The sequence below is a fragment of the Apis cerana genome, linkage group LG15 (assembly GCF_029169275.1).
Source record: "Apis cerana isolate GH-2021 linkage group LG15, AcerK_1.0, whole genome shotgun sequence".
Lineage (NCBI taxonomy): Eukaryota > Metazoa > Arthropoda > Insecta > Hymenoptera > Apidae > Apis > Apis cerana.
In genome coordinates this window covers 3,828,470-3,847,147 of record NC_083866.1, presented here as the reverse complement: position 1 = coordinate 3,847,147, position 18,678 = coordinate 3,828,470, and the positions used below count along the sequence as shown (strand labels likewise).

Below are 18,678 nucleotides of genomic sequence, written 5' to 3'. Positions count from 1 at the left end.
TATTAAATTTTCGAATAATTATAAAATCATCTGAAAAATTTCCACTATTCCAGTATTTTTACGAGAAATATGAACGGACCGATGTCGAAATAAGCAGGGTGATTCGTGGTAAAGTTGCGTAAGATAGATTAGGAAATAATTGGTCGAGTTCGACACCACCGAATAAAATGTGGAGCCACGATCATCTTCGAGAGAACTGATTCGAATATTTTCCACTTATAACTTATAAAAAATCTCTCCTCGAGTTCCATTTCCCTTTTTACTGCATGGAAAGATTATAGCGGACAGAGATTTTCTTATCACGATGATAAATTACAAAATTGCAGTAGAACGAAGACCGACAGGTTCGTGCAAAAATGAAACGGTCTTTTTTTGTATCGTCGGCGACAATGGACATCGTAAATCGCGTTTCGCCACGTAATGCGCTGTATCACGGGTACACCGACCCGTCTGAATTATAGTTCTCGATGCCTTGTAACCGCAACCGCAACCATTAATGACATACGTGATTGATACTCCAGATGCATTGTTGCAAGCGTCTGGTCGGATTGCTCGTTTTATTTAGTTTCTTTCTCTTTTTTTTCCGTCGGCTTGCCAAGGGGATAATTTTCGAGGGCTCTGAAAGAATCGAAATTAGAGTCGGTCTGTAAAGGCGTGAAAAATACCAAGCATCTTTCTCGCCCGGTAACACATGCCGCGTCATCGCACCTTGGAGATTTCAACGAAAAGCCGATGCATTACGCTAGCATATTATGATTTGATCATCATTTGTTATTTCTTTTTCGAATCGCGTCTCGATCGGTTGCATTCACAGAGCAGTCGCACTTTAAAAGACTGTAAAGACAAAGAGTAGCGCCCTAATGACGTTGGTTTTCGCGCGAAATCACTTTACCGACCTGTACGCATCTGCAATGATAAATACAATTTTTATTTCTATTGTTATTATTGTACAATATCATTAAATAATTCTTGATTGATTAAGTATATCGTATTGTTTATAATAATTTTGATTAATGTTTTTGTTTTACAAAATATCAAATACGAAAAATTGAAATTAATGGAACGCGTGTTTAAAATTGCCGCGCGAGCGATTAAATCAATATGGCGTCCGCGAGGATCGCACCCGCAGTCGGTATCCGAAGACGAGCCTAGGGACTCTACCACGCCCAATCGGAGTCGTCCGCGCGTCTATCTGCGTCTCTGTCGCACTTTCGCCGGGTGGAGGCGTCGTCCTCTGTATCCCAACCATGTCCCCTCCACCTAACCTTCTCATCCGTGGCGGTGCATCGCGGCTCGAGAAGGAGCATGCCAGTTAGTCGGTTTTTATCCAGCGGACGGGACGGTGCGTGGCGGTCTGGTGCGAGTGGCAGCGGGTTCATACGATCGGACAGTACGAACCGTCCCAGGCTGCGTTCGTGAAACGGAAAAAAAACATCCACGGATCTTAACGGTCTCAGGGATTCGGAAAAGGCGTATCGTGTGCGCGTGTCGATTCCTGAACGATCAAGTGTGTACGAAGTCCTCGTGGCCAGGAAGGATCGAAGCTACCAGCAGAGGTGCAGCGGTCGGCCATTGCGCTTTCTTCGTGTCGCTGTTACGACCGCACGGTGCTCTGCTATCGGTGTGTGTTATATTATATCGGGTGTACCAAAACCATACGTGTTTTTCTTCTTCGCTCAGCAGGTCTACCCCCATGAAAAACATCGTAAGATCGTTTTCGCCCGTCTCGTATTTCGCGAAATGATATTGTACTGACTCGTGCCCATGACGTGCAAGACACGCTCCGTCGGTAACGGCGTCTCTCATTCCCATCTTTCTTCTTCTCTACTTTCTTCTTTTTCCTTTTTCGTGTTCACGAAAATTTTAATTGTAATCACGCACCCATGTGCACATTGCATGCTATATTTTTGTCATAAATTCGTCTATTCCGAGATTTTATATACCGTTCTGCATGTGTTACCTCGTGTGACAGATTTTGAAAGCCGGCATCTCGTGATTGTCCGTAGTAAAGTCACGTTTCAATCACGAGAATATTTAGGCGGGCTTCTGTGTGTCATCTGGAATATTTCTTATCGTCTAAATATTTCCAAGTTTACAATCAACGGCCTATTCTTCCTTGATCATTGTACGTTAAATCCATCTCGTTATTTACTTTGTCATTAATATCATCAAACTCTTCCGTCTTTATTATTCTCTCCTGAATGGAACAACAATGAAAGAGAGATAGAAAAGGAAGAAAAATATACAGTAGTAATACCGACAGTGTCAAATTAAGTTGTTCGCTCGAAGTGCGGCGACGGAAAGTGTTTTCAGTCTGCGACGGACAAAGAGCCCCCTCTGTTTCTCCCTATTTGATTCTTCAATTTGATGCACGCGCACAAGAGGCATTTTGTGGACTGGGAAAACATGTGTCTACCATTTCTACAATACGTCTCGATTCGCGGGCAAAAGTTCCATCTCCCTTTCAATGAACTCGCCCGCGCTGCCATCGATGTTCATTGTCTCTTATTCAATCGCCCCTTTCATTGGCGAGTTACGAGCTTTCCGCGCCTCCTCGCGTTGTTACATTGCCGCGTGCTTTTTCATCGCATCTCGTCTCCAATTGTTCCTTTTCTTTCGTCTTACAAACAAGGATATTGTGAAAATTCACTTGTTCTTGGGGAAAAAAGCATTAAAATCGTTACTTTATTGTGATCTTTCCAATGGCTAGATATATAGGATTCTTGTCTGGAATGTATCGATAGTGTTGCATTGTTCGCTATTTACTTCTGCAAATTCTCTGACGCAAGCAACCATCAAATATAGGTAAACAATTTGCATCTTGACAATGGTAATTCGCGATTAAAATTTTCCATTAAATCATTTTTTTATATGTTATTATATTATTCGTAATTCGAACGTAAAAAAATATATAGATATAAATCAATGACATAATTATTGTTTCTTAAATACAATTAAATTTCGTTTTTATAGTTAAAGAAATGTTTGTGTGTTTTTCTATTTTCTGATTTTTAAATATATATGAATGATAAAAGATTAAATTCACATTTGAAAAGAAACTTTTTTCTATAATTGTATATTTTCTGTGCGTGCAATTGATACGTTATTGATAATTTTTTTCTATCCTTCTTATCCTTTCAAATCATTTATATATTTTTTTTTGTAAATTTCTTATTTATTCTTTCCTTATTTTCCTCTTCGAAAATTTTTATGTCTTTTTTGAATTTTCTTTTTCTCTTTCTCCTTGCTTTCCTTAGTTTCCTGTTATGTCTGTGATATAATCGTTACGTATAAAATGCATTACTAATTGACACGTCATAGATGTTTTTAACAGATATCAATATTTCCCACGTATATATATCAAAGAACATATATGTGTGTGTGTGTGTGTGTGTGCAACGGTGCCCACCACGATTGATCGATTATTGGCAGTTTCTATTTCCACATATAATCCCTTGGGAATCAATCGACAGAAAACAAATATCCCTTCGTAGCTTTGTTTCTCGTATTCATAACTATATCTAAACCATACATGACAGCGAGTATTTTATTCTCTTTTAACACAACGATGATTGTTTCAACGGTAAGGGAGAGTGATGGAGAAGTAAAACGTTATGTGAATCGTCTTGGAAGGATATATAAAATTCGGAATAGAGAAAACTTATTATTTATGAAATGCGTGGGCAATTTCTACGTTTCGCGGTTAGAAATACCAGTTTCATTCTTCGTCGTTTAAACGATCAAGTAAGAACAATCTGTTCGATGATTAATGCGATCGAAGTTTTTCCTGAGACACCTGCATTGAGTAGTTGTGTGATATAGGACATGTGACATGATTTATACGGAAAGGGATATTAATATTACATCTAACTAAAATGTTATTGGTAATTGTGTTATTTTTCTAACAAATATACTATATAGATATTACATTAATTTGTCTAAAATTATTCATTATTGATTAATAATAATAGATTTTAATAATAAATAAAAAAAATAAAGAAAGGAAGAAAAAATTTTTAATTAATCAAAAAAGATAGGAAAATCAGGAAACTGATTATCGTTATTTCTCTCATAATGATATTATTATTATTTATAGTGTTTTTTCTCTTCGTTATCGTCATTGCTTACCGCTTCCTAATCCGGTTCTACGGTACCGGAATCGCGTCATCGAGAAAAAGCGTTTAAAACCTTTAACGATCTTCGTCGTTCCTCTTCCGCCGTCACCTTCTGCCTACCCCCCACTTCCCCCTTTTTTCGCCTGTTACTTAATTTAGAGTCCGTGTCGGGTTACCCATTCGTTAGCCGTTGCAGTTTAATAGGATTTACCGGTGTAATGCAGCAAGCCATAAGAGCCACTTTGATGAGAATCCATCTAGTTTGAATCTAATTCCACTGGAAGTCCATTCGACGACTATGATCGTGACTGGGTTGTATCAAGTAGTATGGGCATACACAGGATATGATAATGAAGTTTGTTTTTTATTAGAATCTTCATATTCTATATTTTTATATTTTAAATATCGCATATTTTTTTGATATTTTGTCTCTCTTCAACATATGTTGTGATTAACAATCAATGACAATCAAAAATATTATGTACAATAAATAAAAGATTTTTCAATCGTAAAAATTTTGAACATTTATATCCTAAATTCTTGTACAAGAAAAATGTCTATTATATCCTCGATTCAAATATTTCCTTCTCTATGTACTTATATATTTCCATCGTCGTGATGTACAAAAGAGACGCGTAAAGAGAAAGGATGAGAGAGATGATCTGTGGGAATCGAGCTCTGGAAAAAGTTATTAGATTACCGCGTTGGATATTACGCCGACGATGCGGTTAGTCTCGTCGTTATCTTTATCCCCGTAGCGCACCTGCTGCGCAAAGTGTTCACGCACATGTGCGCGCCTATAGTTTCGCATGCAGAACGCGCAACGATAAATGCGTGTGTCTGTTGCGCGTTGTAGATAAATCGGCAGAGGCGCGAGGAGCATGGTGATTTTTTAAAATTCACTCACGCCACGCAAAGAAACGAACGACCGGCGCAGACGATCGAGATATCCTCTCGTTCCCGTCGCAAGGAAGCAGTGGCGTAGCAAACATTTTAAATAGTAATCATCTTTTGATCATCGTATACAGTCGGCCATGTCTGTTCGAGAGGTTAGGAATATTTCGGCAGGAATGAGGATTATTATTCTCAAGATTCAATTCGTGTTATAAATTAATAAAAATTTCCAACTTTGTAATCGTTGGCTACGCCACTGTGGACGCCCGCAAGTCCTTTCACACTAATAACGGCCAATCTAAAATCTCATTCTAGAATGTACATCAGGGATCGATGTAAAGAGGAATACATTAAACGCTTCACGGAGCGGCATTCACACGAAAGGAAACTGGAAATTTACAAATAGAAAGGTATTCGTCAAAAGCACGTTATATACAGAATCTCGATCCGTTTGCTAGAGAGCGAAGATTAAATTCGTGTTTCCAAACGGAATTACAACGGTTTTTCTGTATTCCATTGTACTTCGATACCGATAATACCACTGTGAGATTCAATGGAGAGAAAGGAAGAAATCTGTGGGTGATCAGTCTTTCGACATTCACGAATCGACGATCGAAGACACGATCTGTAAAGAGGAATCTAGCGGATGCGCAGGCATCTCCCGCGCCGTCGTTAAAGTGAAAGGCGCCTTGCTACGTGCATACGAGTGTCGTGTTCGTACGTGAATCCGCAGAACACACGTGACATTTTTATGATGGCATACTAACGTGTCACTAGGACCTGCTGTGGTAACGATTATTGGAAGCGATCGTTAGCGGTGTGTCTTGTGCACGATCTTCACTGCTATTTAAAGAGGACAACACGAAATATTGTCAGTTCAAAGAAAGAAAGAGACGAATAACGACGAATCATAACGACATTTGTGATTACAACTATAGTTTTTCTTTTCTTAACGTGAATGCGCGTTACAATTGTGTATCATCTTCAGTCACGGGGTAAGAAAAAGAGTAAGATAGAAAGGTTACGTAGTATATAAAACAAGAACGAGCGCTGAGCATTCTGATTGTTTGATTCCGTGACGACTTACCGATTGCCGCATCTCCATGAAGCTTCATTTAATACGTTTCTTTTTCATGGATCAGAGAGAGTTACGGTTCGAACACACGTAAATGCAACGATCCACCATTGATACGGAAGAAGTTCGCTGGCACAAGTGTTTTTCGAGAAACCTGCTCCTTGACCCTGGGATTACCGTGGATCAAGGAAATCAAGATAAAGTGTGACAAGTGAAAAGTCCGGTTTCGTGTAACTCGTTTGCGTGCTTGCTATACATATATCCCGTGGCGCGCGGGAAACGTCGGCTTTTGACCGACAGAGGGGGCCAACGAACTCGAGTTCGACTCGATAGGTGGTTCCTACGGTGTCAGCGCGAAACGGCGGGACTTACGCCGGATAACCTCGAACCTCGAACTCGAGTCGAGTCGATCAAGCCGTCCAACAGCTTGTCGGCGTCCTTCCTGTTGTCCTTGGTCCTCGGTGAAGGGGGACTGATCGGCCCTGGTGGTGTCCTGGGGCCGCAGATGGGAGCTGGTCTACTGGAGCCCGACAGGGTGATCAACCCCGTAAAACGACATCAGCTTCCGCTCCAGGCCTACGCTCTTCCCCTTCTTGCTCGTCGCCCACCAGGTTTCTCCCCGTTGATTCGGCCGCATAAACTCGATCAAGCTGGAATTGATGGAGTTGGAGAACATTGTAGCAAACACTGTGTATCTCAAAGCGAGAGAAGGTAAGTGATGTACAATTATTTGCCGTGTAGATTGTTTGTATTTAGAAATGTATTCATATTATTTATTTGCCTCTTTCTTTCGCCATGTTTTTCTTTTCACATCGTGTGAATACTAACCTACCTTTACTACGAGCGAATAGCACCTGTGATACTTGACTGGCAGTACTGTTATTACCGGAACTACTATTTGCGTATACACACTCTTTCCAATGAGGTTCTTCGTCGATTTAAGCGTCGTATGTGTTTGCTTTTAGATGAACTTACGTTTATTTATAGCCTTCTGCAACTTTCAGGAAGCAATTCATATAAAAGTTCTATTATTCTTGATATCTAATTTTTTGTTCAACTTGGAGGTTAGCTTTTGTTAGTTTAAGTTAATAAAGAAGGATTAATCTTTTTTTATTATTCGATATAGAAATTAAAATTTTAATATTCAATTAAAATCTAGTTTATTGTCATTATAATTTTGATTATCGACCGTAGATATATCAATTTCTAAAAAATTACAAACATTAAGAATTTTTATTGGTTAAACATCGCATTGAAAGTTACATAGATAGGGTTTCACTGTATGAAATCCACGTTCCGTATCATCAGCACAGACATTAAATTTCCGGTTCTTGCTCCGTACATAACTTGTTCCACATTATCTTATGTAATTGTTTTGTTATGTTGCGATGCAATACTGTTCTCTTGTACACTATGTGTTCCTTGTTATATTAAACACCGTAATATCTTTTATGTACTATTGAAATAGCGAGCAATTATCACATGTAAATACAATTAAAAATATTTTATAACGAATAAAAGAATTATTAAATAGAACTATAAATTGTTAAATAGCATAGATTTAACGATGTTGAAAAATATTTTGAAATTTTATTCGATATTAAAAGTTTATAATAACGTAAATTATAGAAATTCAATGTAAATAAAAAATATACAGATGATATTTTATTCTAAATGAAATAAGTTGAAATATTTTTTATTTTTATTGTTTAAAAGTATTAATTCTCTCCGTTGCAGTAAATTTCACATGCGGATAGCTAAATTTTCATTAAATGCGTTCCAAATTATCTTTAAATCAGGAGATGATTCTAGGATAATAAATTCTAGGATAGCTTCGTAGAATTTTTTGAAATTATTTTACTAGGCGCTTTTAATAAATCTTTATTTAAAAAATTCTTATTCGATGATTCATAAAAATGAATTCATATTTCAAATTAACTTAACTATAATAAAAATTTCAATAAAAAATAACGATCGTTTCTTGGTCGCGAACTTTCAATAGAGCAATAAAGTAATACGCTTTCAAACTTTGAACATAAACCGTGAATAAGCAACCAAAAGAAAACGAAACAAAAATATATGGTAAAACTTTATATGAAAACTTGTTTTATTCGCGACAAACAGACCAAACCGATGTTCCCACGGATATTTATTCGCCACACTCGAAATTACGTTACTGTTAGAGAGGCTACTCCACACTGAATAGTTTACATGCAAATGGCTTAATGGGAACCCGCGCCGGCACAGGATCCTAATTAAACTGTATACTTTACCTTATTACGTTCTTGCCCTTTGTATCGCGTGCAATAAAGTGCATCGAGGATTGACACGAGTTCACGAGCGTGCTCGCGCCCGTGCACTGTCGGTAATTGTAGATTTTATGCGGGAGCCTCGAGGCGGCGTTGTTAAGGAAGCTAAACTTTCCTTTACTTAAAGCGTCTTACGATATCGTCGCGGAATACTAATTAGACTAACACGGTCGCACGAATGATTACAAAAGTTTTCTTTTGTCGGTGTTGACGAAATTGTTTTGAGCGATTTCTACGTCTGTTTTGGATTGAGAAAGATTTTAGATTCGTGTTTGTGACAAATATAGTGGAATATTTTTTTTTAATACGGTCAGATTAGATTTTTATTGTGAAACTATTAATTAGGCGGCTATATTATACATTTTTTTATTTTTATCGTTACACATTTTTATTCTATATATATATATATATGGAATAATATTAGTGTGATATAATTTATTTTTTTCTTATAGATCAAATAAATATGTTTCTGATTGTTACCGACCAAATATGGCGGTAGAAATGTTTTTGGTTAATATACATGATTAGGTTAGATTTTTTATTTTATAGATATTCGCACAATGAATTATATTGAAGCATAATATCGATTATCATTTTATTTTAGAATTTATTTTTCGTTTTAAATTCAATAAATAAGTTTGGATAATCAATCATGATCGTAATCAAATATAGTATCGTATATTTGATCGTTGATTTAGATGATACGAAATATTTTTATACATTTTTTTATTTTTATCGTTACACATCTTTTTATTCCATATTCTTTCTTTATTATAATTATTTCCAGACTTAGGTTATCGTTGTTTATATATTCTACTTTAAGTCATTCGCATATCATCCATTAGTCAAATTTCCTAAAATTGATAACACATAGCAATTTTTCAAAAGTTTCAACCTGAAGATTGTCCATTTTAAAAATTTCATAAATTTTTCACGTAAGATCAGTATCAATTTTCGTTTATGCAATTTTATCATCAAATTATCTATACTTGGATATAATTTTTAAATTATCAAAATATTATGAACAGATTAAAAATACGAAAAGAAAAAAAAAAAGAAACTTAATGAAAGACAGAATTCTCTAAACCAGAAATCATGTTTTCATTATACGAGCAACCCATCCCTTACAAGCAAGAATCCTATCAGAATCTCGAGTCAAATTATCAAACCTCGATCCAATCCCATCAAACCTCTTTCACCGTGAAGGAATCTCCGCGAAGGGGAAGTGTGTTCCACCTTTCATCCGATTGAAATGCGATAAACCGCAGGCAAGGACGGGAATAGCGAGGATTCCATCGATTCGTTCGCGGGGAATGGGCGTGTTGCGTGGCTGCAGGCTCGAAGAAGTGGCGAATTTTAATTAGCGTAGTGCCAGCCGCTTTCTCACATCCTGTGACAAGGCTTTTTGAACGGAAAGGGAAAGAAAGAGAGAAATCGTAATTGATAGAAATAAGTGTATATTTTATAGTTGTCAATTGAATCTTGAATAGCACGATTTTTTTTCGTTTAGAATATTTTAAAAATTCTACTTTCAACGTGCTACTTTCAATGTATCTATATTTTCTATCACAACAAGTAATTTATAAATTATTAATGGCCATAGTAGCGTTTATATCTATCTAATTATTCACTGAAAAAATAATAATAGTATAATAAAATCAAATCGGTTATTATATTATCAGATTTCTCAGTTATTATATTACAATTTTTATCATTCACATGTGAATATTGAAAAAACTCGACATAAAAAAAAATGACATATATCTACGTCAGTGATTTGAATTCTACTTAACATTGCAAATAATGTATGCTAATCTTAAAATAAAGTTTTTTTTATTTTATTTTATATTATTCTAGATCGTATAAGAAAAACGCAATAAAACGTATTAAGCTATTTTTTTTTAATTTTTACCGTTTTAAAGAGCAATATTAAAACTACGGCTATAAGATATGAATCTTGATAGCCTATTATGTTCACCTTTTTAACTTTGAAATATTGAACCACTCCCGGTTGATTACTGAAAAAGATAAAAAAAAAAACCATAAAATCAACCAAATGAATATTTATATGATTTTTTATATATGATAAAGTAACAGAATGAGATTTTCGGTTAATAGTAGGTTATTGTCATTAAATCTGTGAGAAATAAAATATTATAGGCAAATATACATATGTACAGTATGAAAGAGAAAAAGAGCTTGTTGCGTGGCCAAGGCAAAAGTAGGTAAATGGGCTCGCGTGATGCGCCAACGACGTCAATGGGCCTATAATCGCATCGTCTCACTGAACTTTATAAATATTATACGTGTGTTTGTTCGTGCACGAAGGAGTGGAGTGAACGTTTGGGAGAATTACGTAAGAAATGCGCTCGGGTTAATTGCTAGCCGCGAGGGTGTCGTTTTCGCAGTGCTAGTAATCTCTATGGGACGATGGATTGGGTTGTTGAAAATTGAGGTCAGAGAGTTGAAAAATGTAAAGATTTTGCTTTAGGGCGATTTCTTACGGTATTTTATGTGAAAAAAGGAAAACGAACGGTGGTATCCTGATTAGAAAGCTGATTTAAGATTTTTATAGAATTGATATCCAGGGAAGAGGATAAGAATTAAGATGTTTTATATGGAGAAAAGAAGAATGAATAATTGATTAGAAAAATATAAATTTTTCTGAAATTAATATCTAGAGAATTTTTAGGATTTGAAAAGATTTTGTATTAAGGTTGAGATATTGATGATGCGAAGAAAAAAGAATAATGAGAAATGTTTGTATTTCTTTGAAGAATTGATAAAACTTTTAAAACATTCAATTAATGGGGCAATTCATTTAACGAAGATTAAATGGGATAGAAGAATTTCATTGTGTGGAAAACAATGGGATGTTAAAATTTATAAGTGAAAAGTATGAAAGAAGTTATTTTCCAAAGGAAATTATGTATCCTTGTATATTGAATATTAAAGAGAATTCTTAAAATGCGAGGGAAAGTGAATTTGATGAAAATTGAATAGAATAAAAGAAATTAATATGATAGTAGAAGATGAAAAGAAATCTGTAAGAGATGTTTGGAAATTGTAAAGAAAATTGTTGTGCATCTGAAAAAGAATATATACACAAGATACAAGGAAAAAGCTTTATTTTTTAAAAGAGATCTTGCGTCTAGGGAATTTTTAGATCACAGGGATGTTTATTTGATATATAAAAGATGAACAAGCGTATCTATATAGATAAATTTAATAATACTGAACATAATTGCATTATGTAAAGAAAAAATAATAAGAGGAAAAAATATAAAAAAAGTTTTTTAAATAATTTTTGAAACTACATAAAATTTACCTTCAATAGTTTGTGTAATTTCTCTGATATATATATATATATTTATAAATGATGAGTATTGCAATATATTGGCGATAATCCGTTATCTGGAAGTTTTCTCCTTATTTAGACTTCTTCAAACGGAATTGGTCTCGAATTTTTTTAAATATACTTTGCAAGATATAGTCACGATGATAAACTTGAAATGTGAAGTTTGAAGCAATATTCCGTGCTTCCTTTCCTGTAAAAATACAAGGCCAATTAATATGTTGATAATGAATTGAAAGCTTCCTGTTGGCACCGAGTTTTCATAATTTAATTGACTTTCTAGTTACATTATTTATAATAGGAACTCGTGGAAATGGCAATTAATTTTCAAATAATATGTTTCAAGAATTTCAGATCTCTCAGAATTTACAATATAATTGCAATTTTATGAATTTGTTATAAAATAATAAATTCATTATACGATTGAGTCGTAGAAAATATATATATATATTTTTTTTTTTACAAAATATACATAAAATTCATATTGATGAATTTTTAATTCTTTTTGAAAAATAAGTGGAATACCTGAAAAATTTGAAATTCGTAATTTCTCATTAGTTTAGTAGTTCGGTATCTGGTAATTATTGCACATTAGTTGTAAAATATACATTATTTTTATATTCATTGAACTCTTGAGTTACAGTTCTTTTTCTCTCTTTTTTTTTTATTTCATTTTTCCTATTTTTCCGCTTTTATACGTTGTATATAAAAATGATCAGAGAAAGAGAGAGAGAGAGATAAATGATAAATTTCTTTGTACCGTTAGTTACAAACGTGATCTGATTGCATTTGCAGATCCGAAAAAGGACAACGATTATTTTGAAACGTCACGTTGTTTCTCGTTGACGCACGTTCAGTTGTACGAGAAATATTAAATCTACGTAGTTATACTGTTTGCTACCATTCAATATCATTACCATTCATATCATGACTATATACTTGACTATATTCTTTCATTTCTTTATAATTACACGTTATTTCGTTTAATAATTTTAGATAGAATAAAATTTGTATCTGTTTATGCTAGCTAAGCTACATTTATATCTCTATAAATTAAATCATTTATTCATATCACATTTCGTTTATAACGTGCAATATTATAATTCAATACGTAGTCTCTCTGCTGTTGAATATTATTTAGTAAAAATAATTCTCACATGATTTTTTTTTTCATCAATTTACAAAAATTATCAAATTCAAAATTTGGGGAAAAAACCATCGAATAATATAGCTACAATTTTTCACAAATATTAAATTAACGTTCGCGGCAATCTACTTTCAGTTTTTATTTTAAGTCTCACAAATATAATAACAATATGAAATTTATAATAAAATATTTAATACACAGCTTAGCATTATATTTACGTTTACCAATACGTTACTTATACGTTATAATTTATTCAATTCGAAAAGTCTGCAATTATACTTTATTATACAAAAACGATGAAAGCTTGAGTCTTTCATTCAATTTGATGTTCCACTGATCGCGAGAAAGAATATCCTCAAATTCGTCCCTATGTACGACTTCGAGAATCAAAAAGAAAGCTTACACAATCCCCATTCATCGACCTTCATCAATGAAATTCACCCCTCCTCCGCTGCTCAAAATCATCGCGATCATTAATCATAACGACGAATTTCATCGCGTTCGAACAACGGAGTTCCTCTGCTTCCCGTCGTGGAATTTAGTTCCACTTTCATTAATTTGCAAATGTATTCCGCCGGTGCGTTATTAGCCGCGACGTTGTAACGCGTTTACGACAGTTTTGAGATGAATGAACCGCTCGACCTTCCCTCCGTTGTTTTGTGAAATTTACCCTACCGGAAGCTTTGTTCCGAAAATTGAAACCAACCAGACCTGGCGGAAATTATTTTTCGTTGAAAGTGAGACGCTGAGATCGGTCGAAAGAAAAAAAAGGATAATGAAATATTGAAAATTAATAATAAAGGATATCGGAATATTGAAAAGTGGTGGAAATTTTAAATATTGGGAAATATAAATAAAAATATTGGCGTGTAGTAGTAAGAAATATCGGAAAATGATAATAAACTGAAATATTGGAAATATTGCTATGAAAAATTTAAATATTAGAGAAAATTAATGGAGATTCCGTTTCGTTTTTAATCGCGTTTTTATGTATCGATTATTAAAATTCTTTTAGGCAAACGTCTTGTATATTGTACGTATAATAATGAAGAAATGAGGATAAATTGTTCCGCCCATTTAAATTTTCAATAAACATTCTGGATACGTATTAATTTTTTTCAATAATTCATCACATCGAATGTTTATTTATATTCTCGATTTGTTTGCTTACAATCTCTCGTTTCCATTATTGTTAAGTAATTTCAATTTGATCAAATATCTCTTGGATCTCTTCTACGAAAACGAAAACACATTACATATATATATCTTATTTTCAACGTTGATCAAATCGTTCTGGGATATCGTGGAAAAGTGGGGGGATCGCTGTTATCGCTGTTTTATAGAAGCCAATAACGAGGCAAATACAATAATAATTCCTGCACGATAATAATACAGAGATAGCGAACAAAAAAAAAAAATACGAGGAAGGCTGCAGCTTGTCTTTATCCTTACTTCAATGGCCAACTATGATATGATTATATCATAGACGATATGATTTTAATGCAAAACGAATCAATATAAATTAAAACGATGAAAGAACACGCGAATTTAATTGAAAAAAATAAATCTCTCGTTTACTACTTTTACAGCAATTAACTTTTAATAAATTAACGTTAAAAATTCCTAAATAATTAATCCAAAATTCGAATCGAAAAAAGAAGAAAAACAATCGTGGAAATAACAGGATTGGGGAAATTCGATGGAGGAGGGAGCAAGAGAAATTCTCTGTCTACAAGCGGTGCTCTTTGATTTATCGCATAGCGCATATCTTACGCCACGAGATCCGCGACTCGACTCCTCCACTTCCGCTTGCGCGAGGCCCTCGAGCGGAAACGCGATCGGGTGCAAAAACCACCCTCGATTCAGCCCCTGTTCGAAGTCTTTTCACCGAAGATCGATTCGACTGAATTTCCTTCGTCCCCTTTTCTTCGATTGCAGGAAGAAGAGGTTCCTTTTGAAAGTCGAAAGTCGATTGGAGGACGCCACGGTTGAATTATTGTCGAGAAGAGGATGGGTTGGTTAATTTCTAGCTTCTTGCTTGGTTTATCGAATTTCTTACTTTCTTTTATTTTTTGCTTCGTAGAGATGGCACCGAGTTGAAGTAAAAAGAATTTAATTCGTAGGACAGATAGGTGGTGAAATATATAGTATTTTAATTAGTAAGCACAATTTAGATACGCGAATAATTTTTTTTACAGTTTGCGAAAGGTTCGTTGATTTTATGTCTCTTTCGTTTGAGAATCTTATTCGTTTGACAAATATTTTGTTATATTTTAACAGGTTCAATCATTTTTCTCGCTCTCTTATGATCAATATTTATTAGAGACAGTTTCATCGTGGATGAGCAAATTAAATTCATTTCTTCGAAAAGAATATTTTAAATTGATTACTTGGTTATCGGAATGCTACGTTAAATTTTTCCATTAATGAAAATTGATTTTTAATTCGTCACCTGTTGATTCTAATAACGATTTAATCATTTCTCTTGTAAGATACAATTGCTAATATGATTAAAATATCTCTCGTTGATATCGTATGATTACAACGCGTGCAGATTCATTGCACATTTCCGAGAGGAAAAATGGATCGAAATTTTTTTCGCTCTGTCGGTACGTTGGAAAACTATTAATTACCGACTGGTAGAACGGAATTGTGCCACTTGAATCGCGGTTTTCCAGCGGAAACTCTATCTCTCGCGTATCGATTATCCGCGAAATGGTTCCCCGCACAACATGCTTGAAAAGTGTTCGGGAATTTCATCTCGATGAATATCTTTATTTTTTATGTATGCGAGTAAACAAATTTCTTTATTTTTAAAAAAAAACTTAGCAATTTTTAAATTTAGAATTTTTATTCCGATAATATTTTTCAAAATTTCCCAGCAATCACGGGATTAAAGAATATAAATATTATTATTAACTCTTTAGATCTGGTAGATCCACTTTTTTTTTTTTTTTTAGTTTTTCTTTTTTACCTTTTTAATGCCCATTTTTTACATTTTTCACGCTAGAGACCGATCGAGTATAGAATCATCGAGTAACTGTTCACAATTTACATTTCTTCGTTATTACACGTAAATAATTTCATGAATAAAATATCTCGTCAAAGTTTGCCGAGGAACGTGAAGGAATTTCCCTGACGTCTATTCGCGAGATACGTAGAATTTCTACAAATTACCGACGACAGGTTCGATCTGATATCATCGTTGATATGCATGATAGAATATGGTATATCTGCCGAAAAAGAGGGAGGGGGAGGGGGAATAGGACGTGTGGAGCAGGGTAAAAGAGAGACACGCGAGTGACATGGAGGGATGGAAATTTAAAAAGGTTGTGGACGTCAGAAACATAATTGCACGGTAGAGAAATTTTTCCATGAAATCTTTCCATCGATTCCTCTTACGGACGTAATTCCATACGTACAACCGAGCATAATTGAATCTTTTCCAATTTAGAAAGGGGAGGAAAAAGATTACGGAGAAAAAGAGGGAGATGATAAAAAAATATGATATCGTATTCTCCAATCTTATCTTTCAAAATATCGTTATTTTCGATAATTCGCAGATAACTTCGCGGGTAATATTTGAAAAAGAAAAAATTGAAAGAAATAATTTTTGTATGTACATTTTCTTTATTCGAAATAATTCTTTTCCAAGATTTCGAAATTGTTTTCCACGGTTAAAAATTATCTAGCAACGTTCGCCAATTACCTAACTTTGTAACGTTGAATCGCAGAAACGGATCCTCTATTGCAGTTTTAATTAGCGATCGTTGCAAGACAGGAATCGTTGCATAATTGAAACGTTTCGAGCCAGGAAAATCGCCTCGCCAATTTATTTTTCCTTATGAAGTGGTAATCATTGATAAAATAACGGATCCCTTAATTGTTCTGAATTATTATTTCAAGATTTGCTTAAAAAAAAATTATATCGTATATATATATATCAAAATTTTTAATCTTAATTCTGTTATTATTATTATTCTTTTTTTTCTTTTTTCTTGTTTCAGGCGGTGGTGACAGCAACAAGGGTAAGAGTAAAAAATGGCGGAAGATACTCCAATTCCCGCACATTTCCCAGTGCATAGGCCTAAAAGATAAATTGGGTGAGTATTTCTCTCATGAATATGTTCACATTATGTGCGTATAGATTTGATTTATTGGAGGAGAATTTTTAATTGACGTATTATCGCGAATTTTACTTGGATATGGAATTTCTATTATGCGTTTAAAACTGAATACATATTGAATAATATCTTCAACCTCAAATTTATTGAAACTTAATTTTATATTATAATGAACGGTAGAATCCTATTTTTTATATTTAAATTTATCGAAAAGAATTATATTCTTTATTACTTTGTTTTTTTTTTCATCTATCTAACTTTCATTTATCAGAACACTATTCTATGCACCAATGATTTCATATATCAATAAACAGTATTATTCCACTAGAATTTCAATCAAATCGATAATTTACTATCGATTTTATTTTAGATTTTCTCTTTAAAAATTTAAATTTTATCGTAGTAAAATGATAATACTGTGACGTCACTTAATCTTACATTTTCTTTTTTCTTTTGTCCGCCATTATTATATTTCGTTCGATCCTGATCAACACTTATTGCTCGAGCAAAGAACTCGTAAAGTAAAGAAAAATCAATGAACTCTTATTACACGAACACATTAGGTTAATTAGACCTTCATAGAGTCGGATACTAAATGGAGTTTCACTGTCTCCTTTCCTCCTCTCCTCCTCGTTGTCTATATTCACTCGAAACGATCGGCGAACCTTCAATCCTCTTATTCTAATCCGGCAACCGATAACGATAATAAGATGACGCCGATAAGAGGGATGAACGAGCAAGATAGAGATGGATAGTTATACATATATATAGAGAGAGAGAAAGAGGAGAGATCTGGAACAGACGCGCCAATTAAAATCTTTGGCTCCTCTTTGTGCATTTGTCGCGGGTTCACGAACTTTCGATCTCTCGATCGTTCCAGTTTCGTCTCGACTGTATTCGAATCGTGTTGTGATCGAGAGTTAAAAAAAAAAAAATGTACATTGCATCGATTATAAATAATAGGATGTAAAGTAATTTATAGGGATTCGAAAATATTCTCTTTTAAGAAATTGAGATAAAGATAAATAAATTTCAATTTCAAAAAAGGTATTCTCACAACTGTGTAATAATCTTTTTGAGACGCAAAAATTATTTTATTATTCGCTTTTATATTAAAAATATTCTCACAAAAGTGTCAACTCGTTCGATATCCAATCTCGATTTTTTTTTTAGGAACTGGAACACGATATATGTCGTATACTTCTCCCCTCCCCCCATGAATCTCATGATTAATCAACGCGTAACCCTCCGGCGACCTCGCGCCGGATTATTGAATCTCACGCGAAAAAATACGTCACGACGAAGAGAGGTTTTATATAGGAAGATAAGAAACTGTTCTAGCCACGTTGTCGCCGGTTAATTAAGCCGTGATGAGTGCCCAAGGCGGCGAAAGTGTCTCTTTTCATGGCAGAAGTGCCCCACGCCTCGAATTACATGGTCTTAGGGGGTGGGATATTACGGTTGATTGATGAGCCATGGTTGATTGATCGTGGAACAACGAGTTTCGTGGGGGGTGTTTTGTGATTGAAATTGGATGGATCGCTAAAGGATTTGGGGGAGGGATTGCTGGAAGAGTTTCCTGGTTATTGAGCAGAAGATTTGTTGGATTAGGTGTAATCCTGTAGATTGTGGTTTCGCTGGTGTATCATATAGAGATGG

General features: G+C 34.3%; 1 protein-coding gene and 1 long non-coding RNA gene across 5 annotated transcripts in view; one reads left to right on the top strand and one right to left on the bottom strand.

Moving 5' to 3' along the window:
* Nucleotides 1-1,428: 1,428 nt before the first annotated feature.
* The window catches only part of LOC107997984 (G protein-coupled receptor kinase 2), a 28,246-nt gene continuing 10,996 nt past the window's right edge, over nt 1,429-18,678 (top strand). For 2 of the 3 annotated variants that reach the window (XR_003697729.2, XM_017056957.3), the window contains exons 1-2: nt 6,657-6,795; nt 16,903-16,998. Coding sequence is in view for 1 of the 3 variants with exons in the window: in XM_017056957.3 (XP_016912446.1) it covers nt 6,744-6,795; nt 16,903-16,998 (148 nt within the window). In the remaining 2 variants the exon portion in view is untranslated. Of the gene's footprint in view, nt 1,622-6,656; nt 6,796-16,902; nt 16,999-18,678 lie in introns of those variants that run through there. The other variant, XM_062085613.1, reaches the window with a different exon arrangement.
* On the bottom strand, nt 4,472-8,516 carry LOC133667385 (uncharacterized). Of its 2 annotated transcripts, XR_009832832.1 has the most exons (3): nt 8,358-8,516; nt 6,917-7,540; nt 4,472-6,734 (listed from the first exon to the last, which is right to left on the bottom strand). It is a non-coding gene; the product is annotated as an uncharacterized LOC133667385 (long non-coding RNA). The 2 variants fall into 2 exon arrangements; XR_009832831.1 differs by having other exon boundaries at nt 6,917-8,475.